Raw genomic sequence first — 26450 nt, 5'->3', positions numbered from 1 at the left:
TATATTTAAGTTGTTTTTAAAGTTACATATTTATATATTTTAATGCATTTATTTATTTAATGCACAAACTGTACATTGTTAAATAAACAGGGGAAAGAACGTTTCTATCTCAGTTTATGTTACCCCTTCTCTGAAGGGTTCGAGGGGGCTGACTGCACGCCAAATCATTGAACATAACCCTAATATTTTCCTACGTCAGTTTGCCCTATTTTTTTTTTCACCCCTTTTCTCCCCAATTTGTAATGCCCAATTCCCAATGCATTTTAAGTCCTCATGTTGGTGCAGTGACTCAATCCGGGTAGCAGAGGACAAATCTCAGTTGCCTCTACATCTGAGACTGTCAATCCGCACCTCTTATCACGTTACATGTTGAGCGTGTTACTGTGGAGGCCCACGCTATTCTCCGTGGCATCCACGCACAACTCACCACGCGCCCCACCGAGAGCGAGTACCACATATTATAGTGACCACATGAGGTTACGCCATGTGACTCTACCCTCCCTAGCAACCGGGCCAATTTGGTTGTCAAGGAGACCTGGCTGGAGTCACTCAGCATGCCCTGGATTTGAACTCGCGACTCCAGGGGTGGTAGTCAGCATCTTTACTCGCTGAGCTACCCAGTCCTCAGTCTGCCCTATTTTTAATTGTTGGTACTCATGCGTCAGACAGATACTTTTGGAGCATCTCACTTTAGTTGCGCTGCGTCTCGCTAGTTTTCAGCTTCTCTAGTCATAAGCGCTGTGTTTTTAGGATGCTGTGTCAAGTTAAACATAGTTTGAAACTTTTAAAAAGTTTTGCTTGGTCCAGCTCAACAGCGCAGAGATTCGCAAAATCATCAAGGTGGTACATAGAGCTTGAATTGCTCCGATGGTAGGAACATTTCTTATTGCAAAGAATATATACAGTATTTTTATACTTATAGTGAATGACTTCAAGTCAGTAGTTTTATAGTGTATTGTCATGGCTGATTTTGCTCTATATCACTTGCAATGTTTTTTGAATTCAGGAATTTTCTAAAGGAAATGAGCAATGTTTGAGAAACATTGCACCGATATGACTGCTTTCGTTTATCTCTTAACCAGCTCGTGTGGGAACTCCTCACAGACGATAGCAATAGAGGTGCTAAAGCTGCTGAGAATAGACACAGTGAACGAGGCTCCGATGACCAGTCCGTCGATGAAGTTGTGCAGAGCTTCACTCAGTGAGATCATCCATGCCACCGTCTTCACACCAGACAGCTGTCTGCCTCTGAGCCATCTGCAGGATCGTGATTTAGGTCAAAGGACAGTAGACTGTCTTGTTTCTGCTGGCAGTTGTAACAAATTAAAGTCAACACAGCTGTTTGTGTCCTAAGGCTGGACTGTAAGTTGCACTGACCTGTATACTATATACTTCACTTTGTACTCAAAAGCAGCTCTTCAGCACTCATTAAAATCCCAGCAGGATTGATGGCTTGAGGGGTTTTATCATGTTTGTCTAATGAGAATTAACCAGTTGGCTGACATATTGAAAACATTCGAAGAACTATATTTGCCCAGAGCTTATGATCTCACTGAAGGCCACCTGTTATCACATGACCCTAGATTTTGGTTTAACCATTGACCATATTTAAAATCGAATGTTTTCGTAAGTGACTCTGTATAATGTTGTAGAACTAGATTTTTACATTTTCTTAAGAAAATGTCCTTTTCTCACCACCAGCATGATGCACTTATTCTGGGTGGTTACCATGATGTTACTATACTGTTGTCAAGGGTGTTTCGAGTGATTTTTTAGCACACTGCTATGCGGTTATTAGTGTGTTCTGGGTGGTTGCAAGCTAAAAAGAGCCCACCCTAATACTCTGGTCCCTAGATATGGCCTGGGTCCCTTCTTCAGTGTAAATATGGAAATTTTGTTTTACTCATTTTATTATCCACCAGGTAACAATCGTAATTCCGGGAGATGGCGTTTCTGATGGCGAGTTGTTTAACTAACAATCTCTTAATAAAACGAAATGCTGTTACATACACTTTTGTTGCTATTGCTCGCCATATTCAGAATACTATATGTTACCTAGTGCTTTGCACTACGTTTAGCAGCAAGTGAGGCAGGCCTCAGTTTAAGAGATAGTTGACACAAAAATTTAAATTCTCTCATAATTTATTCACCCATATGCCATCATAGATGTGTGACTTTCTTTCTTCTGCTGAACACAAACAAATATTTGTAGAAGAATATTTCAGCTCTGTAGGTCCATACAATGCAAGTGAATGGTGACCAGAACTTTGAAGCTCCAAAAAGCACACAAAGGCAGCATAAAAGTAATCCATAAGACTCCAATGTTTATCAATATCTTCTGAAGCGATCCAGTCAGTTTTGGGTAAGAACAGGCCAAAATGTACGTAACTCTTTTTTCACTGTACATCTTGACAGCAGTCTCCTTGGCGATCATGATTTCAAGCTCGATTACACTTCCTAGTGCCACTACTAGGAACTGTAACTGAGCTTGAAATCATGATCATGCCTAGAGACTGCAATGGCAAGATGTAAAGTGAAAAAGGAGTTATATTTTGGTATGTTCTCACCCAAAACCGATTGGATCACTTCAGAAGACATTGATTAAACAGCTGGAGTCTTATGGATTACTGCTGCCTTTATCTCCTTTTTGGAGCTTCAAAGGCCTGATTATTATTAAATTGTATGGACCTACAGAGCTGAGAAATTCTTCTAAAAATCTTTGTTTGTGTTCAGCAGAAGAAAGACAGTCATAAACATCTGGGATGGAATGAGGGTGAGTAAATGATGAGAGAATTTTACTTTTTGGGTGAATTATTCCTTTAAGGCTTGTTGCAGTTCCATATTTGACCACAGTTTTCCACTGGAAAAAATTAGGGGCACTGTGGCATTCTGGAGAACAGCAGATTCTCTGCCCCTCATATTAATAGCTACCATAACAGAGGTTTTTCGGCTACATTACAACCAAAAAATAGAAAAAAAAATGTAAAAAAATCTGCTTTCAAATACATAAGTGAGTATTTTAAACACATTTATGGGATAAAAAATGTAATTATTAGCAGTTTACAGTACGGATCTAAGTTTTCAAGTGGATGAATATGGGGCTCTGCCCCACCTGCCCATATAAACGAGCCGTAGCTGTTTAATACTAGAGTTAGGAGTTAATTAAAATTAAGTCTTAGCATGCATCAATAATAATCAGGGTTTGAAATTAACACCCGCCAAATGCGGGTATTTCATGAGCAGTGGCGGGTAATTTTGCTCACCTGCTCGCCACTGTGGCGGACGACATGTAAGATGTCTCAGACTGACTCATGAATGTGACATATGAAAGAAATACCGTTCGACACAAAGACGTGCGTTTGAAGAAACACACTTGATTATATTTTGAAGAACAGATGAAAGAAAAGCTGTTGATGCTCGTGTTTGATTAGCTGTGTGTTCAGAGTTTCAGTTGTGCTCTGCCGTTAATGAGCGCAGCACAAGTTCTTCTCATGGAATATGTGCATGCATAGAGTTCTCACTCTTTGTTCTCTGTTTCAGTCATCTCAAAACAGTTTGCAACAATAGTGTCGTCTATGAGAACGCTGCAAATGATCTCAGACCTTCTCAGGAGGTGCTATGAGTTTAGTACGCTTTATTTCAGTGTACTTGGTTGTTTTGATTATTGGTTGAGGGGGCATATACAGCATATGTATGCTTCAATCATTCTGTTTTGGCTATTTGTAGTTGTGAGATCTGACTAGTTGTATCTGTTCTACTTGGGGGCCAGATGTAATGCTGGCCTTTTCACTGATGGCAAAGTTGAAACCAGGGTCTGCCATAATGGTGACACTATTCTGTTGAACACTCTCTGTGGGGTGGAAGTGACCATGTCCATGTCCATGCTAAAAGTGGTATATAAAAATTGTATATAATGAACATAGATACTAACATTTACCACTATGAACACCAAGCAAATATACCAAACTGCCAAACCCTTACTTATTCATTACAATTTAACTACATTGTTATTATATGTATGTTGAGTGTGTTTATTTTATTACATTGTATTGTTTAGTTTTTAATTAAATCTTAAACAATAACCCAGCTAGCAAAAGTACAGATCTGTGATAACTTGCTTAAAGGCTCTAGAGACCTAAAATCAGCTAAGATACCACACCACCTGAATTAATGTGTAACATTACAATACCAGTTTAACCCTCATAATGCCAAGATGAACCTACCTCATGTTCTGTCTTTAGGATAATCTTCAGGATTTTCTCAGTGAAGTAAAGCACGTAGAATCCACCAAAGATCCCAAAGGCTTTGAGGACGTAACTGTCTTCTTTTGGGTCAAACCCAAGGGCCTATTAATTAACAAGAGGAATTAATTATGTAATCATGTGCCTTTGAACAGGAGATACCCAGGGTTTCAAGGGTACCCTGTGTACACATGCACAATATTAGTTCAAAGATAAAATGCAAACCCAGAATGAATATTAAAATGTGCAATCATGTATTATGCAACAATCACAGCCAAAAGCTTCAAACTTATTGTATTATGACTAAATGTGTAAACAATCTGCATCAGTATTATGGTCCTCATAACACAGAAGTTTAGGATGTAAAATTGTTGTTTTAAAGGTTGCAGGTTTGATCCCAGAACAACTTTGAAGCAAGATTGAGCTATTGAAGGTTACTGAGGTCACAACAACCCTGCTTTTCGACCAATGTGACCTTGGACATTGTGGTCTAGAGAACTGTCCTGATAACCAACCTAAAGTGAACTTCCAATTGACCAATTCAAACTTAGAACAATGTAAATTAAATAAACTAAGATATGAAAAAAAAAAAAACATTCACCTCGGGTATTAGCTGGAGAGCTGCATTGGAGAAGAGCGTGCCAATAGCCAGACCAATGAAGTAGGTTAGCACTTTGGGAAAGTAGGGTTTTTTTTAGTTAAGGGAATAAGAGCCAGGAAGCCATATCCCCATACTGTGTGTAGAAAGAAGAATATCACACAGTTACTGCCACTGGACCATGTTTTAAAACTCATCTTCACTTATAAAACTCACCTAAACATTAATGTTGAGAAATGCCCTTCCAGTGGTTACCATGGAATACATTTTCCATGGTAACCATTGTTTCTGCCAAAATAACAGTTACTCCTGTTTTTGTTGCTACTTTAAAGGAATATTCTGGGTTCAGTACAAATTAAGCTAAATTAACACCATTTGTGGAATAATGTTGATTACTACAATTGAATATTTTATATTAATTAATTAAATATTCCTTTAAAATCATAATAAATTAATATGGAATGTCCTTAAAATATTGTAAAAAGCTTTTAGAATCTTTCTGTCACTGTCCATGTACTTTTTTTCTTTTCTTTTTTTAACAAAAGTGTAACGGATTCACACAATGGGCAAGGATGAGACGGGAACCAGCTGAGCAGTCAACATAAACTTTTAATAAACAAATGGACAAAACACAACATAAAACTGCTTTCCAGCATTACACAAAACAAACACACACAAGACTGGTGCGTGTGTGTCTCTCTCTCTAACTGGTGTCCCCGGCTCCTCTTTATCCCTCTCCTGGCTGATATGGCTGATTCAGCGCCGGGCGTCCATCATTACGGCCCGGCCATGCCCTCCTCCTCATCACATACCCCCAATGCCCGATCCTTACTCTCCCTCCTCCCTTCCTTGAGGGGAAGTGTTGCCCATTTGTTCGTACTTCTGTTGGCCGGTCTTCCCTGCCTCCTGGGAATCTGAGTAGGACGAGGGGAGGGAAAGGGGAGAGGGAAAGAGTGAGTGGGAGAGACAGTGAGAGAGAGAGAGAGAGAGAGAAAGAGAGAAAAAAACTGGCTCGCAAGTCCCCGAACACGCTGTCAAGTGGTCCTCAGCCAGCTGTGCAGCGGTCCTCCGCAACGCTGGGCGATGGCACTGGACCTCGCCTCCTGGCAGACGGCAGCGGGCTCCTCCACCTCCTGGCAGACGTCAACGGCTCCTCTGCCTCCTGGTGGCCAGCAGCAGCTCCTTCGTCTCCTGGCGGACGGCAGCGGGCTCCTCCGCCTTGTGGCGAACCGCTCCATTACCACCAGACCATACCTCCTTGGCGTCGCGACCCTCCATCAGTGGCGAGGGCTCTCTGACAGTGCATCCCTCCTCCTTCCTGGGTTTCAGCACCAATGTAACGGATCTCTGTTCATCTGGGAAAGGAGGAAGCGGGAGCCGAATCCACATTCAACGAACTTTAATTACAACACAACATCAAACTGAATACACAGCAACATAAACACACACAGAGAGAGCAGCCATGTGTGTCTCTTTCTTTCGAACTGACGTCCCCTCTATATCCCTCTTCTGGCTGATTGGGCTGATTCAGTGCCAGGCGTCCATCGTTATGGCCCAGCCATGCCCTCCTTCTCATCACAAAAATTAATCCATACGACTCCAGTGGTTAAATCCATGTCTTCAGAAGTGATATGATAGATGTGGGTGAAAAACAGATAAATATTTAATAAAATCCTTTTATACTATAAATTCTCCTCCCTGCCCAGTAGGTTGCGATATGCACAAAGAATGTGAATCGCCAAAAACAAATGAAGAAGAATGTGGAAATAAGGAAATAATTTATAGTAAAAAAGGACATAAATATTGATCTGTTTCTCACCCACACCTATCATATCACTTCTGAAGGTATGGATTAAACAGCTGGAGTAGTATGGATTACTTTTATGCTGCCTTTATGTGCTTTTTGGAACTTCAAAGTCCTGGCCATCATTCACTTGCATTGAAAGGACCTACAGAGCTGAAATATTCTTCTAAAAATCTTTGTGTGTTCAGCGGAAGAAGGAAAATCAAACAAATCTGGAATGGCATGAGGGTGAGTAAATGATGAGAGAATTTTTCATTTTTGGGTGAACTATTCCTTTAAATTACCACAATTATAGTAACACTAATGATTTGTTGATGTTGATTACACACCTAAAGCATTAATGCTTGTAAATTCATCCTCAACTATGGGATTAAATGATATATTATTTTAATGATGAAACTAATGAACAACTACCTCGCACACCTGAAAAATAATTGATAGGTGCATAGGACACAAGCTGTAGCAAAGTCAGTAAAAAAAAAAAAAAAAAAAAAAATCCCGCACACTATCTTGCTTGCAAAGAGTATAACAAAATGTATTTATGGTAACGTTTCAGTCACTCGACCTTCATCAGGCATTTACAAACACAGAGTGCAATAGCACCAAATTGAAAATATGTCATAACCAATCAGCGCATCTGATGACCGTGACGTAACATATAACCAATAACAATTAATTAAATAGAGGACCTCTAGAAAACACCTATAAATACAGAAAAGAGAAACATTCAGATCACATATATACACATGCACATATACATATAATACATTTAAACTAGAAGATAACCCAAAACATTATATTCAGATCCTTTTCATCATAGAAAAAACTCTTCATACAGTATATCTACAGCATCAACAGCATGATGAAACTAATCAAATGTGGCATTTCCAAGGGTTTATATGTGATGGTCTGTGAGACACAACTCTCTTAATTCACTGCTATTCTTCACATGGAGAAGGTAAGAAGTCTTAAGTATGCTATCTTTAAATCAGGAGAAATGTTCTTGAGAACTGTAGACTTCAAGATAATTCAAGTTAAGATTTGGAGAACCTAAGGAGATGAACACTCACCATGGAGTTCAGTGGAGTTAGTGAGTCCTGCATTTTCTGCTGGACAGGGTGGCAGTACAGCCTGGTTGAGCAGGGCAGGGCAGATAGTGACCAGATGTTCCTCTGTCAGATGAGTGAGGGTTTTGAAGACCACAGTGGTCTTCCCCAGACACACTATCACACACACACAATGAAATGAGTCTGCCTCAAAACACTAGTCCACTTATACAGCATTAGTATCAGTATTTGACTTTGGATCTATGGTCTTGATGAGAGACACAAAGAATTATGTCAAAATATGTAAATGCATTTGTAATAAATGCTTGTTAATGTAATATAAAATGTCAAACATTATTTAGATGTTAGTGAAATAACTTTTGGTAAATAAACATTTGACCTGAGCAGGGATGTTGAAATCCAGGGGCTTTCTTGCACAGTTGTCACCAATAAAGTGGTTGTTTCACTGGGCCTCAAAGGAATTGTTTTCTCCGTAAACCGCTACAATATCCTTCAAGAATACCTTCTGCAACGACTTTGCTTTAAGTCCCGAGCTTACAGTTATTAGTAATCCTATAAACACATGAGTTAGAGGTTTGGGAATGCCTGCCATGCTTAGCCTACAAGATCGCAAAGAACCCGAATGAATCACAAGAAAGTTTGAAATATCCCGTCTGGAGATATATATACACAGGTGCTGGTCATAATTAGAATATCATCAAAAAGTTTATTTATTTCACTAATTCCATTCAAAAAATGAAACTTGTATATTATATTCATTCATTACACACAGACTGATATATTTCAAATGTTTATTTCTTTTAATTTTGATGATTATAACTGACAACTAAGGAAAATCCCAAATTCAGTATCTCAGAAAATTAGAATATTACTTAAGACCAATACAAAGAAAGGATTTTTAGAAATCTTGGCCAACTGAAAAGTATGAACATGAAAAGTATGAGCATGCACAGCACTCAATACTTAGTTGGGGCTCCTTTTGCCTGAATTACTGCAGCAATGCGGCGTGGCATGGAGTCGATCAGTCTGTGGCACTGCTCAGGTGTTATGAGAGCCCAGGTTGCTCTGATAGTGGCCTTCAGCTCTTCTGCATTGTTGGGTCTGGCATGTCGCATCTTCCTCTTCACAATACCCCATAGATTTTCTATGGGGTTAAGGTCAGGCGAGTTTGCTGGCCAATTAAGAACAGGGATACCATGGTCCTTAAACCAGATACTGGTTGCTTTGGCACTGTGTGCAGGTGCCAAGTCCTGTTGGAAAATGAAATCTGCATCTCCATAAAGTTGGTCAGCAGCAGGAAGCATGAAGTGCTCTAAAACTTCCTGGTATACGGCTGCGTTGACCTTGGACCTCAGAAAACACAGTGGACCAACACCAGCAGATGACATGGCACCCCAAACCATCACTGACTGTGGAAACTTTACACTGGACCTCAAGCAACATGGATTGTGTGCCTCTCCTCTCTTCCTCCAGACTCTGGGACCCTGATTTCCAAAGGAAATGCAAAATTTACTTTCATCAGAGAACATAACTTTGGACCACTCAGCAGCAGTCCAGTCCTTTTTGTCTTTAGCCCAGGCGAGACGCTTCAGACGCTGTCTGTTGTTCCCATGTCTTGCATTCGTCTGTGCGTAGTGGTTCTTGAAGCACTGACTCCAGCTGCAGTCCACTCTTTGTGAATCTCCCCCACATTTTTGAATGGGTTTTGTTTCATAATCCTCTCCAGGGTGCGGTTATCCCTATTGCTTGTACACTTTTTTTCTACCACATCTTTTCCTTCCCTTCGCCTCTCTATTAATGTGCTTGGACACAGAGCTCTGTGAACAGCCAGCCTCTTTTGCAATGACCTTTTGTGTCTTGCCCTCCTTGTGCAACGTGTCAATGGTCGTCTTTTGGACAACTGTCAAGTCAGCAGTCTTCCCCATGATTGTGTAGCATACAGAACTAGACTGAGAGACCATTTAAAGGCCTTTGCAGGTGTTTTGAGTTAATTAGCTGATTAGAGTGTGGCAGCAGGTGTCTTCAATATTGAACCTTTTCACAATATTCTAATTTTCTGAGATACTGAATTTGGGATTTTCCTTAGTTGTCAGTTATAATCATCAAAATTAAAAGAAATAAACATTTGAAATATATCAGTCTGTGTGTAATGAATGAATATAATATACAAGTTTCACTTTTTGAATGGAATTAGTGAAATAAATCAACTTTTTGATGATATTCTAATTATATGACCAGCACCTGTATATATATTATTTTTTACAAAATTACTAAACACTGAAGGTTTATGGTGTGAAACCTAAATAATGAACTAAATTAATGATTGCAATGCATATAGTGTGTGGAAGAACAAAAAAGAAGTTCTATGGTATAAATATCATTGATTACAATGCTCACTGCATATCGACAACAAACAGATTGCATAATTTATCATTACTTGTGGGCGGGATGGGGGCGGAGCCTGCATGTAATTACAACGCTTTCCTGTTTGCATTTATTACAGTGCTCATTTTCAGTGATTACATTTTTTTTTAACTATGTATAAATATTATATTTATATAAATTTTAAACATTTATAAAATGTTAAATATCAACTATTAGCAGGTTAAATATCTACATTGATTTTTAAGCAAATACTATTGTTTTTATTTAAATTGTAAATCAAAATCAATATTCATAAAAAATATAAATAACGTAATAAATAAATATGTTTTACATCAAAGACAGAACTGTAAGAGTATAATTGTTTCAAATGTCTGAATGAACTAAATTAGCTTGTCTTATCTTTTCACTGATACTCATCAGATTTTTAACTTTTGCCTTGTATACAATAAACAATAAAACAATAAATGTAACATTTTACATTATTGTTTAAATGTTACAATGTAAACAATAAAGCTATGCACAACGTTTGATATAAAATGGTAAACTAAATGCAATAACACAAAAATAAACATTGTTGGGAAAATTAATTTTTTATGACCCTTTCCTTAATATGCAATCTATTCAATAAATGTAAACTAAGTTCAGTGGTCCAACCATGCAGTAAATGAAATTACTGATACCAATAACTACACACCTGAACGTGTACAGTATTTTAAATCACATAAATCATCGTAATTTAAAAACAGTCCTAAAGGATCTTAATGGAATCCAGAATTAAAGAATTAAATTAGATCCCACTGTTTAAACTGTCTTAATCTTGATTGATTGGGTCATATTAGATTTAATCTCTATATCATCTTTATCAGATCTCTACTGGACAGGACTAGAAAATTGCATGGGGAGCAACAGAAGTTGAAAAATTTCCTTTTGATGACTGGGGCATTTATCCTATTAGGGATCATGATATTGCTATTGGGAACTGTGTGTTCAAAAAGATCTAGTTTTTGTTTTGTGATATGTTGGAATCCCATAAGCAAATTCCCATTAGATCCTTTAGAATTGGTAGATTATAGAATTGTATCTGAGCAATACTGTCATCTGTTGGCGCCGCTGTGCACGACACAAGCGATGATGAGCGTAGAAGAGGAAGAGTTTCACACGGCACTTCCGGCAGAAAACCGCGCTGGACCTGCAGACGGAATTTGTCCTCTGTCATGTGCACTGATTCCATTTCCTGAAAGACACCCAAATCTGCGTATTTTTAGTTTGAGCTACAGGTATACAGCTTTTGCTTTGTGTTCATTCATTGACGCTTTGTTTTCACGTCTTTCATAGGTTTGGAGAGACATGCAGTTTGTGAAACTCCATCGCTGACAGCTGGTCAGATAGATTAAGACTGTCAGTGTGGGATGTTTACATGCCGCTTTATAAAGTTGAAAGCTGTATCATTTGATGGTCAGAATAACAGAAAGACCACATTTCCTTAACCAACTCATTGGAGTAGGCCTATCTTTGAGGGATTTCAGCATTGAGATCTTGAGTTTTTGCTCAAAACTAGCTTAAATGACATGTTATGAAGACGCAAAGACCCAGCTAGGATTTGGAAACTGAAAATTAAATCTTTTTATGAGAGTTAATTGCACCCTCTAAAGTCCACAGATAGATAGACAGATTGCTTTTTGTAGTTTCCCTTAAAGGTGTGTGTGTGTCTGTGTCTGTGTGTGTGTGTGTGTGTGTGTGTGTGTGTGTGTGTGTGTGTGTGTGTGTGTGTGTCTGTCTGTCTGTGTGTTGCCCTCTAGATAGGTAATGTTTTTCAAGATAAACTTGGATGTTGGCTTGACAAAGCCTTGTCTGAAAATGAAACTAGTTTTAAACGTTTGAAGTTTCATTGTTATCCAGACATTACAGCAAGACAAAGTGCATCATCTAGCTACATAGAAAGTCAGATAAACCGTCAAATGGATAGATAGATGGAGAGAGAGAGAGCGTGCAATTTCTAACAGTTCAAAGGTCTGTCGTGGGTTTGTTTACATTGTAATTTTTTGACAGTTGGAGTTTGAATTAATGAGCATGAGTCAATGTAAATCATACAAAAAAAAAAAAAAGATTGTTCACTGTGCTAAAACTGCAAGTACGATCAGCTAGAAAAGACACGGGACACTATTTCAGAACAGTTTGAATGTCTGTGCCAAGTTTTGGGGATGTAGCTCGAAAGCTGTAGGCGGAGTTAGTGTTAGAAATTTTGGCCTCGGTTTATGGATTTTGAAAAGACCCTTAACCAAGATTGCAGAATAACAGTATGTTGGCTTTGTCAAGCCAACGTAATCATGTGTTTCGTTCTCTTGCAGAAGAATGTTTATTTTCAATGGGTGTGAGCCGGCTTGATGTTCTTTATAGAAGGCTTCTTCTCACCAAACTCTTCATCCAAGGATGGGGGAAGCCAGAGGATCTGAAAAGGTACATTGTACCATAGACAAACACTATGATTAAAATGGAAGATCAGACTAGTGGGGTGCAGTTAATACAGCAACTTTTGATAGTTAATGATACAATATGGATGAACAAAATAATGCTAAAATAAACTAAATGTAATTGCTTTATGAATAATACAGAATATTCAAGTTTCGGAAAATCATAGGCAACAGGGAGAGGTGCAAGAATCTGGTACCAGTGGACTATCCGATATTCATTGACAAAGTAAGATTCACTTCTGTAAATTCTCATCATTATCAGTAACTATTGTAATTTTCTCTTAATGAACAGTCTCTCAATAAACAAATTTGAAAGTGTATTTTATAGTTTTCTAAACACGTATTCAGTACAGAATCCACTTTACCCACAGGTAGAGGATCACACAGATTGCAAAATTCACAACGGTCATTTCATATCACCGTTGGAGCACTTTGTACCAGGCATCTTGCCAACAGAGTCCATCAAAGCCCGGTAATCAAAACAAGCACCCGCAAACATCTAATGCAAATGTGAAGGATTAACATGGCCTGTTACTGTATATGACTAAACGGCTTGTATTCAAACTACTTTCAAATGAAGACATATTCTTCCAACCTTCCCTGTAGATTCCAGTTCATTGTACCCAAGAAATGGAAGAGGCACAGACCAGTCTGTATTCATTTGGCTGGAACAGGAGACCACGTGAGTTTGCCAAAACTTGTATTGTCTTGTCTCTATAATGTCATACTCATCAGTTAAATTTTCATGCATATTTTTCAGTTTTTCTGGCGAAGACGAACCCTGATGGCCAGACCAATGGTGAAAGAATCAGGAATGGCATCGCTTCTGTTGGAAAATCCTTATTATATCCTTAGAAACGCTAAACATGCATGTTAGATTGACATGAAGACCTATAGTGTAAACCTCCCAGATCTCATTTGACACTTCCTTGACTTTGAGCCGCACATGGATACAGGAAACCTAAAGACCAACTGTGAGTGTGTATCTAACATTCAGTAGTTAATATCGCTTAAGTGTTAAGTCGAAGCTGTTGTTGTCCATGTCTTTGGTATGAGAAATGCATGATTATACTTTGTATAATGTGTGCTTTATGTAGTCGCTCCAGTCTGAATAATGTATCAGACCTTTTTGTGATGGGTGGAGCCCTCATCCTAGAGTCTGCAGTCCTGCTACACTGGCTGGAGCGAGAGGGATTCTGGCCTCTGGGCATGACTGGCATTTCTATGGGAGGACATGTAGGTTCCATTTGGCTCTGATGTTCATGTTGTTTCCTGTCCATTGTGTTTACAAGAACCTGTTGTATGTGCAAATGTAAAATCTATTAGTGATTTTGTATTTTTTTTTATCTATGTATTTACTTCCTAGATGGCATCATTAGCTGTAACTAACTGGCCCAAACCGATTCCGCTGATACCTTGTTTATCCTGGACTACTGCCTCGAGTGTTTTTACTACAGTAAGATTTCAACATTTTCCTCAACTGTTTTAGCAGCAACACATGAGACATACTGACTAATTCTCATGAAACTAAGCTTGAACCATGGCAATGAGGATTTCTATATAAAATATTGATTATGAAATTCTATTCTAAAACTTGAACACAATAGATATACATGTACTTCATCTTGTGTACAATTATTTATTTATTTGTTTTTTAGATTTAAAAATTTTTTTGGGTTAATTACAGCAATGGGTCCAGATTTCGGTTCATTCTAAGCAGAAAATGTATTTTTTCGTTCTGGCTCCGGCGTTCCAATTGGTAACCGATTAGAACAAAATAAGTTAATAAGGTTCTTTTGACAGTACTCTATGCTAAGTGTGAATGATACATTCAGTGTTGCAGTGTTGCCAGATCTCACAAGAGAAACAAGCGACCAGGCCCCGTATACACAAAGATTTTTATCTTACCACTAGGAGTCCTCCAAAGGGTTCTTAGCTAGGAATTTGTGCTTAAAACCTATTCACAGAACTGCTGAGAGTAAGTTTTAATAAGGAAATCTTAACATAAGACTAAGAAGAAGTCACGTTTTATTAGCACGCTCTTTTAAATCGCCCTCAGTGATTGGTAGACGGGACCGCTATTTGTCTATTTTAGATACAGTTGAGGTCAGAAGTTTACATACACATTAGCCTAATACATTTAAACTCAGTTTTTCACAATTCCTGACATTTAATCATAGAAAACATTCCCTGTCTTAGGTCAGTTAGGATCACTATTTTAAGAATGTGAAATGTCAGAATAATAGTAGAGAGAATTATTTATTTCAGCTTTTATTTCTTTCATCACATTCCCTGTGGGTCAGAAGTTTACATACAATTTGTTAGTATTTGGTAGCATTGCCTTTAAATTGTTTAATTTGGGTCAAATGTTTTGGGTAGCCTTCCACAAGCTTCTCACTATAAGTTGCTGGAATTTTGGCCCATTCCTCCAGACAGAACTGGTGTAACTGAGTCAGGTTTGTAGGCCTCCTTGCTTGCACCTGCTTTTTCAGTTCTGCCCTCAAATTTTTTGTCAGATTGAGGTCAGGGCTTTGTGATGGCCACTCCAATACCTTGACTTTGTTGTTCTTAAGCCATTTTGCCACAACTTTGGAGGTTTGCTTGGGGTCATTGTCCATTTGGAAGATCCATTTTCGACTGAGCTTTAACTTCCTGGCTGATGTCTTTAGATGTTGCTTCAATATATCCACATAATTTTCCTTCCTCATGATGCCATCTTTTTTGTGAAGTGCACCAGTCCCTCCTTCAGCAAAGCACCCAGCAACATAATGCTTCCACCCCCATGCTTCACAGTTGGGATGGTGTTCTTCGGCTTGCAAGCCTCACCCTTTTTCCGCCAAACATAATGATGGTCATTATGGCTAAACAGTTCAATTTTTGTTTCATCAGACTATAGGACATTTCTCCAAAAAGTAAGATCTTTGTCCCCGTGTGCATTTGCAAACTGTAGTCTGGCTTTTTTATGGCAGTTTTAGAGCAGTGGCTTCTTCCTTGCTGAACAGCCTTTCAGGTTATGTCGATATAGGACTTGTTTTACTGTGGATATAGATACTTGTCTACCTGTTTCCTCCAGCATCTTCACAAGGTCCTTTGCTGTTGTTCTGGGATTGATTTGCACTTTTCGCACCAAACTACGCTCATTTCTTATGCTTATCTCCTTCCTGAGCGGTATGATGGCTGCGTGGTCCCATGGTGTTTATACTTGCATACTATTGTTTGTACAGATGAACGTGGTACCTTCAAGCATTTGGAAATTGGTCCCAAGGATGAATCAGACTTGTGGAGGTCCACCATTTTTTTTTTCTGAGGTCTTGGCTGATTTCTTTTGATTTTCCCATGATGTCAAGGAAAGAGGCACTGAGTTTGAAGGTAGGCCTTAAACTACATCCACAGGTACACCTCCAATTCAGTACATCTCCTATCGGAAGCTTATTGGCTAATTGCCTGAAGGCTTGAAATCATTTTCTGGAATTTTCCAAGCTGCTTAAAGGCACAGTTAACTTAGTGTATGTAAACTTCTGACCCACTGGAATTGTGATATAGTCAATTAAAAGTGAAACAATCTGTCTGTAAGCAATTGTTGGAAAAATTACTCGTGTCATGCACAAAGAAGATGTCCTAAACGACTTGCCAAAACTATAGTTTGCTAATATGAAATCTGTGGAGTGGATAAAAAATGATTTTTAATGACTTCAACCTAAGTGTATGTAAAATTCTGACTTCAGCTGTAGATATATAGATACATTGCTGTGGAAAAGTATTTGCCCCTTCCTGATTTCTTCTATATTTGTGTATTTTTATACTAAATGGTTTTAGATCTTCAAACAAGATATAACATTAAACAAAAGCACAAAATACAGTTTTCAAATTTATATATTTTTTTTTACTGAAGCAAAAAAGTTATCCAACACCTATATCACCCATTTGAAAAACTAACTGTCCCCTTAAACTTAATAGCTGGTTGTGCCACCTTGAGCAGCAACAGCTGCAACCAAATGCTTCCGATAACTGGAGATCAATCTTTCACAATGCTGTGGTGGAATTTTGGCCCACTCTTCTTCGTAGAACTGCTTTAGTTCATCCTTATTGTAGGGTTTTCGAGCATGAACTGCCCGTTTAAGGTCCTGTCACAGCATTTCAATCGGGTTCAAGTCAGGACTTTGACTAGCCACTCCAGACCTTTAATTCTGCTTCTTTCGAGCCATTCAGAGGTGGACTTACTCCTATGCTTTGTATCATTGTCTTACTGCATAATCCAGTTGTGCCTGAGCTTCAACTCATGGACTGATGACCGGATGTTCTTCTTTAGGATTTTCTGGTAGAGAGCAGAATTCATGTTTCCCTCAATTATTGCCTGTCGCCCTGGCCCTGAAGCAGCAAAGCATCCCCACATCATCACACTACCACCACCATGCTTGACCGTAGGTATGATGTTCTTTTTGTGGAATTCGGGGTTTGATTTATTCCAGATGTAACGGGACCTCTGTCTTCCAAACAGTTCAACATTTGACTCATCAGTCCACTGAACATTCTCCCAAAAGCTTTGAGGATCATCATGGTGTGTTTTGGCAAAATTCAAATGAGCCTTAATGTTCTTCTAGGTTAGCAGTGGTTTTCGCCTCACCACTTTTCCATGGATAGTATTTTTGACCAGTGTCTTTCTGATAGTGGAGTCATGAACTGTGACCTTTATTGGTGCGAGAGAGGCCTGCGGTTCCTTGGATGTTGTCCTTGGCTTTTTTGTGATTTTCTGGATTAGTCGGTGCTGTGCTCTTGGAGGAATTTTGGAAGGTCAGCCACTTCTGGGAAGGTTCACTACTGTTCAAAGTTTTATCCATTTGGAGATAATGGCTCTCACTGTGGTTCTTTGGAGTCCCAGAACCTTTGAAATAACTTTGTAACCCTTCCCAGACTGATGTATTTCAATCACCTTTTTCCTCATTTCTGGAATTTCTTTCCACCTTGGCATATTGTGCTACTGGGTGAGACGTTTTAGCCTACTTTATGCTGCTTAAAAAGTTATATATAGGTCTATTTGATTGAACAGGGCTGGCAGTAATCAGGACTGGGTGTGTCTGGTCCAGCTGAACCCCATTATGAATGCAGTTTAGTAACTAAGGGGGCAAATAATTTTTCACACAGGCCCAGTTGGTATTGGATAACTTTTTTGCTTTAATAAATAACATGATCAAAAATGTATTTTGTGTTTACTCAGATTGCCTTATGTTAGATTTTGTTTGGATTTTTTTAAACAATTTAGGATGAGATATACACAAAAACAGAAGAAATCAGCAAATACTTTTTCACAGCACTATAGATAGATACATAGATATATAGATAGATAGATAGATATTTTTTTCGGTTCATCCTGTGTTGGTGTAATGAAAGGAGTGTGCATCCCGTCAACAGCATAAACCGGGTAGCCCCACGATTGCCGTGATTCTCTGTGAATGCCCCCTTTTTTCACTGCAGTGAGTGCACATCCATAGGAAAAAATATGCTATGAATTGTCGGATGATGTGCGGTCTGCAGAGGGCATATATAGTTGTATATACAGTTGTGTGTATATATAGTATGTACATACGAATGACAGAAATTCCCAATTCATCTGAACTCTTTGGTTTCATGAAAACAAATGATCAGAACAAAATTAACCATTTATTAAATGGTTACCAGCATTTAAAAATAATTTTTTCACTCCGGAACGATTGAAAGGGACTTTGTTTTCGGTTGTGTTCTGTAAAAAATGTTGTTTGTTTGCAGTTTTCATTCCTTGAACCGTTTTTAGTCCCTGATTTAAATTTTTCTGTTTAGTTATATATATATATATATATATATATATATGTATGTATGTATGTATGTGTATATATATAATGTGTATGTGTATATGTGTGTATATATTTATATGTATTATTAATTATGTATATATTATATTGTTATCCAGGTTGAAAAAGAAATCTCCCTCTGAAGTAATGTATAAGCATAACTTTATGAGGAGGGAAGAAAATAAAACAAGTTAAAGGTTAGCGATTTCAAACATTCTACTTTCAAAAGACAGATGTTGGATTAGCCACGCCCCCTCTTTCCCAAACTCCGATGATACAAAAATTAGTTTTTGAGAGCAGAAACGATTGTTAAAAAATAACAGAAGTAAAATAGCGCCCTCAACTGACAACTGTTATGAACTACATGGCATAAAAATGCATTATGACTCAATAATTAGCTGCAACTACAACACTATGAGAACGCGCAAAATGATTGACAGCCAGAAAGCATCACTGTCTGCGGACCACGGACACATTTTTGTTTGCTGTTTACAGAGTCTAGAGCTGTCACAGAGACCGGTGAGATATCTCATGACACTTATTTCATTAATATCTTTCAGTGAGTAGGAACATTTTTTGCATACCTTTCCATGAAAAAAATCGCTTACAGCACCTTTAAATATTATACTGTTTACAATGATTTGAGTGTGAGCTGAATGAAATCACTTTTGTTTGAATTAGCCTATTACTGTAGCATATTAATGCTGCCTGTAAGACATGTCAGATTGATTATATTTGTCTGGGGGCATGTCAATTCAAGAATCATAGCTTAAACAAATTCATATTGCTTGTAACCTAAGTTTTAAAGTTGAATGTTGGCTTTACATTTTAGTTTGAACACATGTTGTGTACTGTTAATGAATAATAACTATAAATCTTGCCATAAAATACTACTCATTTAGCAGTTTTATGTCAAGTAAGGCAAGTAAATGACATTTTCTCTGTGGCAGCACAAGTCAAGATAAAATGAGCATCAGTCATAATAATAGTTTAACTACTGTACTTGCAAATAGGAACTTCCAAGGAGGACATGAAGGCAGTATTAGTTACACGTACTTATATAACTATGACGTAGCTGTGGATAACTACCCAAAATGTTTTCATTCCTGCCAATGGACTGAGAACCAAGTGTTACTCATACCATGTAAAAAGATTAATAAGTCACAGATTAATTAGTTCAGTGTCTCAACATGATATTTATATCTTCAACTAACTTAGAAATAAAACATTTATATCCTCTTTTCTGCAGGGTGTGTTAAGTAGAGCTGTGAACTGGAGGGAACTTGAAAAACAGTATGCTGCACATACAGTGTATGAGGAGGAAATCATCAATATGCTGGAGTATTGTGGGGTAAATGTGCTACTCTGTCACTAAATTTACGTGGTTTAACGTGAAATAAACCACAAACTAATCAAGATAAAAGTGGCTATAATAAAAAAAAAAAGGCTATAATTAGTGCCATGCACAATATATCACATGACTGATCATAAATGACAAAGGTGCGCAACTCGCTGACACACCCTTGATTTTCAGACAGATTCTTTCAGGATGGGCCAGGAATTTGTGAAAAACGCCCCAGGCAGCTTTGACAGACTCACAGACCTGTATCTCACCCATGACCTCCTTAACCTCCGTTCACCAGAGAGGGAACAGATGGGGCTGCGCTCATCAGCCTCGTGTTCTCAGCTTGGAGGCGGAGGTCACACCTCAGACTCAGCCCTGCTGATGGGGCGGAGAGAGAGAGATGGACTGGATCAGATGTTATCTGCTGTGAGCAGCAGTGGGGCTCATTTGGACATGCTACATGCAAAGAACATCACCTACGGGTCAGGCCAGCAGCAGCCGCTGCAGCGGGAGTCTCTCTGCTTCATGAAGGGAGTTATGGATGAATGCACACACATCGCCAATTTTTCAGGTGTGAATCTGTTTTTGCTTTGCAAGTGATATGGTCAAGTTTTTGAATATTTCCTTTCAACAAAGGAACACAAAAGTAGAAATAAGGGTTGCTATGATTATAAAATTTGGCTGACGATAAATTGTCATAAGTAATTGCGATTATGACGATTAAATGTCGTACAGATTTTCATGCTTTTTTGAAACCTTAAAGGGTTAGTTCACCCAAAAATGAAAATCCTTTCATGATTCATTTACCTTTCAGCATTCCCAGATGTGTATGACTTTCCCTCTTCTGCAGAACCGAAGTGAAGATTTTTATAACACATTTAAGCTCTTTTTAGCCATACAATGCAAGTAAATCAGGATGTCGTCAGGCTGCTGGCTGTTTGACGGTCCAAAAGGTATATTTAGGCAGCATAAAAGTAATCCACACGATCAGTTAATGTCTTCTGAAGCAAATTGATACGTTTTTGTAAAAAATAAATAGATAATTTATTCATATTTAACTTTTGCATGATTTCCTTTAAGGCTTTAAAAACTTATGACATTCAAAATACTGAAAATATCTGTCTCTCTTTTTGGTCAACTTCAGTCTTTGTCATCTTGTTTTTGTTGTTGGAACCCAGCCAGACTGAATAGCTATAATATATTATATTATTATATTATATTAAATTATGCAAAAAAGTTAACTTTTACATGTTACTTTAAGGCTCTCTATTTAAACTCACAAGTGCTTATTTCACATGAAGATCTTTGAGATTCTTTGTTTCTTAATTGCACAATAATCGCAGATATCTAAACTAACTGCAGTTAGATCAAATAACTGCGGTCAAACAATTATTTCATAACCACAACAGACCTAGTAGAATTTTTTTTTTAAGAATCGTTATGCAGCACTTGCCTTGCAATGACGGTTTATGGTGAAGAAAAAAAGCAACATTTAAAGTAGTCTATTTTCAACTGCTGGGTCGTGGGATCTTTTCTGTCATGAGTACAAATTACCATTTAGAAGGATTGAACTATACATTTGCCATGTTTCGGGCAACAGTGACCTATTGTTGAATCATGTTAATATCTCCAGGTTTACGTAAACAACCATAAGTAAGAGGCTACAATTCTCTTACGTTAATTATTAGCTGTCCAATCACAGTAATCCAGTGCTACGAATCGTTCTTTTTGGACAAGGTCTCGTTATGTAGCGTTGCATGTGCTAGTCTCATCATCATTTCAGAGTGGCAGTCTCAAGTGTCCACTACTGTAAGTGTGTTTAATGACTGAAAAAGTTTGTGTATTTATGAAATTACTTGGGCTACATATATTGGGCTATAAATATTAGGCTGCTGTATTATAAGCATATAAATAGTTTAAGTACCTATTAATTTATTCTGCCAACCTCATGGATGACTGGCATTCAAAAAAAGTGGTTTGCAGTGGGCAAAAGGTTGAGAAACCCTGTGTGCACTATAGTCCATGTGTTCTGAAGCCATATAAAGCTTTTTGTGAGGAACTAACTGAAATTGAAATCGTTATTCACTGATAATCTCCAACTTGGCCAAAGTTCGTGTCCCACGTGTCTAGCCCACGTTCACATCCAGATTAAAAAATGCGTTTTAAAAAACGCATAAAGTGTACCACCATTACAACACCATTGGTTCTTCTGTAGGAACCAAATAAGACGCATCTTTTTTAAATTTTGGTTGCAAAACAGGGTTAGACTCAAGCTTCAGGGGAGTGCAAGATTATCAGTGAATAATGGCATACATTTCAGTGTGTTCCTCACACAAACCTTTTAAATGGCTTCAGAAGACTTGGAATAAAAATACAAGTCAAATGCACAAATGTTTGGTCTTTTTTTGGAGCTTGACAGTCCCTGGTCACCAACTAATTGCAATTGATAATGTTATTCTTCAAAAATGTCTGCTTTTGTGTCCCAAAAATAAATGCATGTGGTTTTGGAACAAAAAGAGGCTGAATATATCACAGACTTTTCCTTTTTAAGTGATTTATTCCTTTAACCAGAGAGTGCAATAACAACATATTCTCATTCACAAACATGCTTTGTGTAAATGAGTGTGGGGCAAAGGATGTCTTGTTTCTCAACAGCAGACAACCAAGGAGAAAATTAGTCAATAGTTCTGACACCTCTGAATCCAAATTAGGAACTCTGATTACTGATGTGAAGCACTTCCTCACAGTCACTGCTTTCTGTAGTCATATAAATTGATTCAATTCAGTAGACATTAAGAGACTTGATTGATGAAGATTCAGGAGATTTATAGTAGCCTGTTGTCAGTCACTGTGTTATTTTCTCTAATCAAGAACATGCATCTTTGTGGCAAATCAATGTGAATTCCAGTGGCACTGTATTTGATCATCTCTCTCTTGTTCTCTGTCTTCAGTGCCTGTAGATCCCAGTCTGATCATAATAGTCCAGGCAAAGGAAGATGCATATATTCCCCGCACTGGAGTTCGCAGCTTACAGGAGATCTGGCCTGGCTGTGAGGTTCGCTACCTCAATGGAGGCCACATCAGCGCTTACCTCTTCAAACAAGGACTGTTTCGGTGAGCACTAATTTGCATATTGCAACTTGTAAAAATTATGTGGTTATAAAACCATAATTAAATTGTAACATATTGCTACCTCAAAGAACGGAGCCCCTTAGAGAACAGGAAGGGGATTTTCTGAAATAGTTTAGTTTTTGCATTCCCTCACAAAAAGTTTTGTTCCCTCGCAATTATTTTGGGTTCTCTTGCAATAGCTTTGTCCATCCCTTATGGAAATTATCCATGGCTTGAGTACAGTAACCATAGTTAAACTACGGTATTTGTAGTAAAACCTCAAATACCATAGTAACCTCAGAATTTACCATGGTTTTACTACAGTGTTTCTTGCCACAAAAATAATTACTTCAGAATGAATATGACATTTATTACCATAGTTTTCCCTGTATTATTACTATGGTAATACTAAAAATGTTGTGGTTAAAATAGGGTTTCTGTAGTAAAACCATGGTAAATTGTGTGAGTATGGTTTTACTACAAATTCCATAGCTGAACTATGGTTACTGTAGTAAAACCATGGTTAATTTTCATAAGGGATGGAAACAGCTATTACTGTGCAGTGTAAAATGGTTACATATATGTAAATGTATGTTATATATAAATGTATATTATATAAAGAGATTTCCCCACACAATTCATCATGCAAGTAAACCTAGAATTTAGATAGAACAATTGCAATTCAGTATGCAGATATTGTAATGATGTCATTGCTGTTGGTTACATTTTGAATGCTGAACATTCTATCAATGGATGTCAATGTGATATTTTCAAAATTTCATAAAAAATTTTCATATTTCTTAAGTATAAAGTTTTCATAAATAGCACACCTAAGTCTGATGTTATCGACAAAACAAAGCTTGAATGGAGTCTGTATGTTAAGTGTTTTGAGTTGAATTAATTGCAGAAATGTTAGCACTTTTTGTTTAGGGGTTTAGAACAAACCCCTACCAGAACGTTTGAATAAATATACACAGTGCTGCCTTACAAGCACTGTAATGCAAATTATTTTTAACCATGTATCTATTAACCTTTGCATGGTTTTTGACCTCCAGGCAAGCAATTTATGACGCCTATGACCGGTTTCTTCAGAAGTATTCCAACTTATAGCCATGGATACTTTGGTACTCGGTACAGACAAGAATCGTGGCATTTAGAAAGTATGATGTGGAGATGGAGAACACTGAATGTGATGGCCCTGATGTCACAAAGGACTTTGTAACTGAAACGAACAACCTGGTGCTACCAAAGGGAGGCCGTGTGCGCAACCCATACAAAACCTTGTCTTCCTGACCCTGTTGCCTTTGATCACGTATATCATGACTGAAACACGTATATCATGACTGAAACATACTTAACAAGCAAGGGACAAAGATGTGTCTCCAAACTCATAATTAATTCACTCATCATGGTGTCTTTTAAACTCTTAAAGGAGCAGGAAATATATGTTTTGAATTGTGGGGTAAATGAATGAAGTGTGCTGTCAGTAGCTCTGCTAATCATGCTTTGGATTACTTTAAACTTCAGGTTCAATCCAAAGGACATGAAAATTATTACAAGATAATTGTATTTCCCCAACAGCTCTCAGACAATCACAGTCCATATATATATATATATATATATATACATACATACATACACACCGATCAGCCACAACATTAATACCACCTGCCTAATATTGTGTAGGTCCCCCTCGTGCTGCCAAAACAGCTCCAACCTGATACTATTCTTCTCACCACAATTATACAGAGCGGTTATCTGAGTTACTGTAGACTTTGTCAGTTTGAACCAGTCTGGCCATTCTCTGTTGACCTCTCTCATCAACAAGGTGTTTCCATCCGCAAAACTGCCCCTCACTGGATGTTTTTTGTTTTTGGCACCATTCGGAGTAAATTCTAGAGACTGTTGTGTGTGAAAATCCCAGGAGATCAGCAGTTACAGAATTACTCAAACCAGCCCATCTGGCACTGACATTCATCCACACGATTATCTAATCTGCCAATCATGTGGCAGCAGTGCAGTGCATATAATCATGCAGATACGAGTCAGGAGCTTCAGTTAATGTTCACATCAACCATCAGAATGGGGAAAAAATTTGATCTCAGTGATTTGGACTGTGGCATGATTGTTGGTGCTAGATGGGCTAGTTTGAGTAATTCTGTAACTGCTGATCTCCTGGGATTTTCACACACAACAGTCTCTAGAATTTATTCAGAATGGTGCCAAAAACAAAAAACATCCGGTGAGTGGCAGTTTTGCGAATGGAAATGCCTTGTTGATATTAGAGGTCAACAGAGAATGGCCAGACTGTTTCGAACTGACAAAGTCTACAGTAACTCATATAACCACTCTGTGCAATTGTGGTGAGAAGAATATCATCTCAGAATGCTATTCTGAGATGTGGGTTGGAGCTGTTTTGGCAGCAGGAGGGGGACCTACACAATGTTAGGCAAGCGGTTTTAATGTTGTGGCTGATTGGTGTATATACATCTCTGGAAAAAATAAAGAGACCACTGCAAAATTATCAGTTTCTCTGGATTTACTATTTATAGGTATATGTTTGAGTAAAATTACAATTTCTGTTTTATTCTATAAAGTACTGACAAAATTTCTCCCAAAATTTTGTCATTTAGAGCATTAATTTGCAGAAAATTACAACTGGTCAAAATAACAAAAAAGATGCAGTGTTTTCAGACCTCGAATAATGCAAAGAAAACTAGTTAATTTTCATTTTTAAACAACACAATACTAATGCCAAGACACATGAAAGCTGTGATTGAAAATCAGGGTTATTCCACCAAATATTGATTTCTGAACTCTTCCTAAATTAAAACATTATTGTGTTGTTTAAAAATGAATATGAACTTGTTTTCTTTGCATTATTCGAGGTCTGAAAACACTGCATCTTTTTTGTTATTTGTTGTTTTTGTTAGTTGTTGTCATTTTCTGCAAATAAATGCTCTACATGACAATATTTTTATTTGGAATTTGGGAGAAATGTTGTCAGTACTTTATAGAATAAAACAGAAATGTTCATTTTACTCAAACACACCAATAAATAGTAAATCTAGAGAAACTGATAATTTTGCAGTGGTCTCTTATTTTTTTCTGGAGCTGTGTGTATGTATGTATATATGCATGTGTAGCTATAGATATATATATATTAAAAATTAAGCAAAATATATATATCTTTTTTTCCATTTTATGTTTTCTGAAGGAAATTAAGAAAACAATGGAACTGTTTACCTACTTCGTTGAGTAGTGCACAGGGTTTCGAGATAGTGGTCTTGCCATTGTAGGGCCTTCAACTTCTAAAACGTATTTCAGAAAAAAACTAAAAACTATTGCATGAGCTAATGAATGCAAATGAAAATCTTTCCTTCATTAGCTCTAAACTTTGTGAATATTAGTGAATGTAATATTTACAGTCACACTTCTCTTTGAGACAGAGCTATTATGCGTTAAGTGATTCCACATTCAAAATATAAATTTGAACTTTGAGCTTCATGTATGGTATTTCGCTATTTTAATTAATCACTGCCAAAATTCTACAATAATATACATTATACAATAATTGTGTTTAAGCTTGAAATGTTTTATGTA

General features: G+C 37.6%; 1 protein-coding gene across 1 annotated transcript; it reads left to right on the top strand.

Moving 5' to 3' along the window:
- Window positions 1-11234: 11234 nt before the first annotated feature.
- LOC127413418 (protein ABHD18-like) lies at window positions 11235-24514 on the top strand. Its single transcript, XM_051650564.1, has 13 exons — window positions 11235-11372; window positions 12444-12552; window positions 12708-12792; window positions 12938-13038; window positions 13173-13248; window positions 13327-13413; window positions 13515-13540; window positions 13664-13802; window positions 13933-14022; window positions 19641-19742; window positions 19926-20307; window positions 22688-22850; window positions 23903-24514. Exons 2-13 carry the CDS (start codon window positions 12461-12463, stop codon window positions 23955-23957), a joined length of 1398 nt encoding a protein of 465 aa, XP_051506524.1. The 5' UTR covers window positions 11235-11372; window positions 12444-12460; the 3' UTR covers window positions 23958-24514.
- The last annotated feature ends 1936 nt before the right edge of the window (window positions 24515-26450 follow it).

This window comes from Myxocyprinus asiaticus, chromosome 22 (genome assembly GCF_019703515.2).
Source record: "Myxocyprinus asiaticus isolate MX2 ecotype Aquarium Trade chromosome 22, UBuf_Myxa_2, whole genome shotgun sequence".
NCBI lineage: Eukaryota > Metazoa > Chordata > Actinopteri > Cypriniformes > Catostomidae > Myxocyprinus > Myxocyprinus asiaticus.
The sequence above is the reverse complement of the archived record's forward strand: the minus strand, read 5'-3'. Positions and strand labels throughout refer to the sequence as shown.

Coding starts and splice junctions, on each gene's coding strand:
- LOC127413418 (XM_051650564.1), top strand. CDS start 12,461: ATGGGTGTGAGCCGGCTTGATGTTCTTTATAGAAGGCTTCTTCTCACC. Junction 12,553..12,707: donor AAGCCAGAGGATCTGAAAAG/GTACATTGTACC, acceptor TGAATAATACAG/AATATTCAAGTTTCGGAAAA. Junction 20,308..22,687: donor ACACATCGCCAATTTTTCAG/GTGTGAATCTGT, acceptor CTCTGTCTTCAG/TGCCTGTAGATCCCAGTCTG.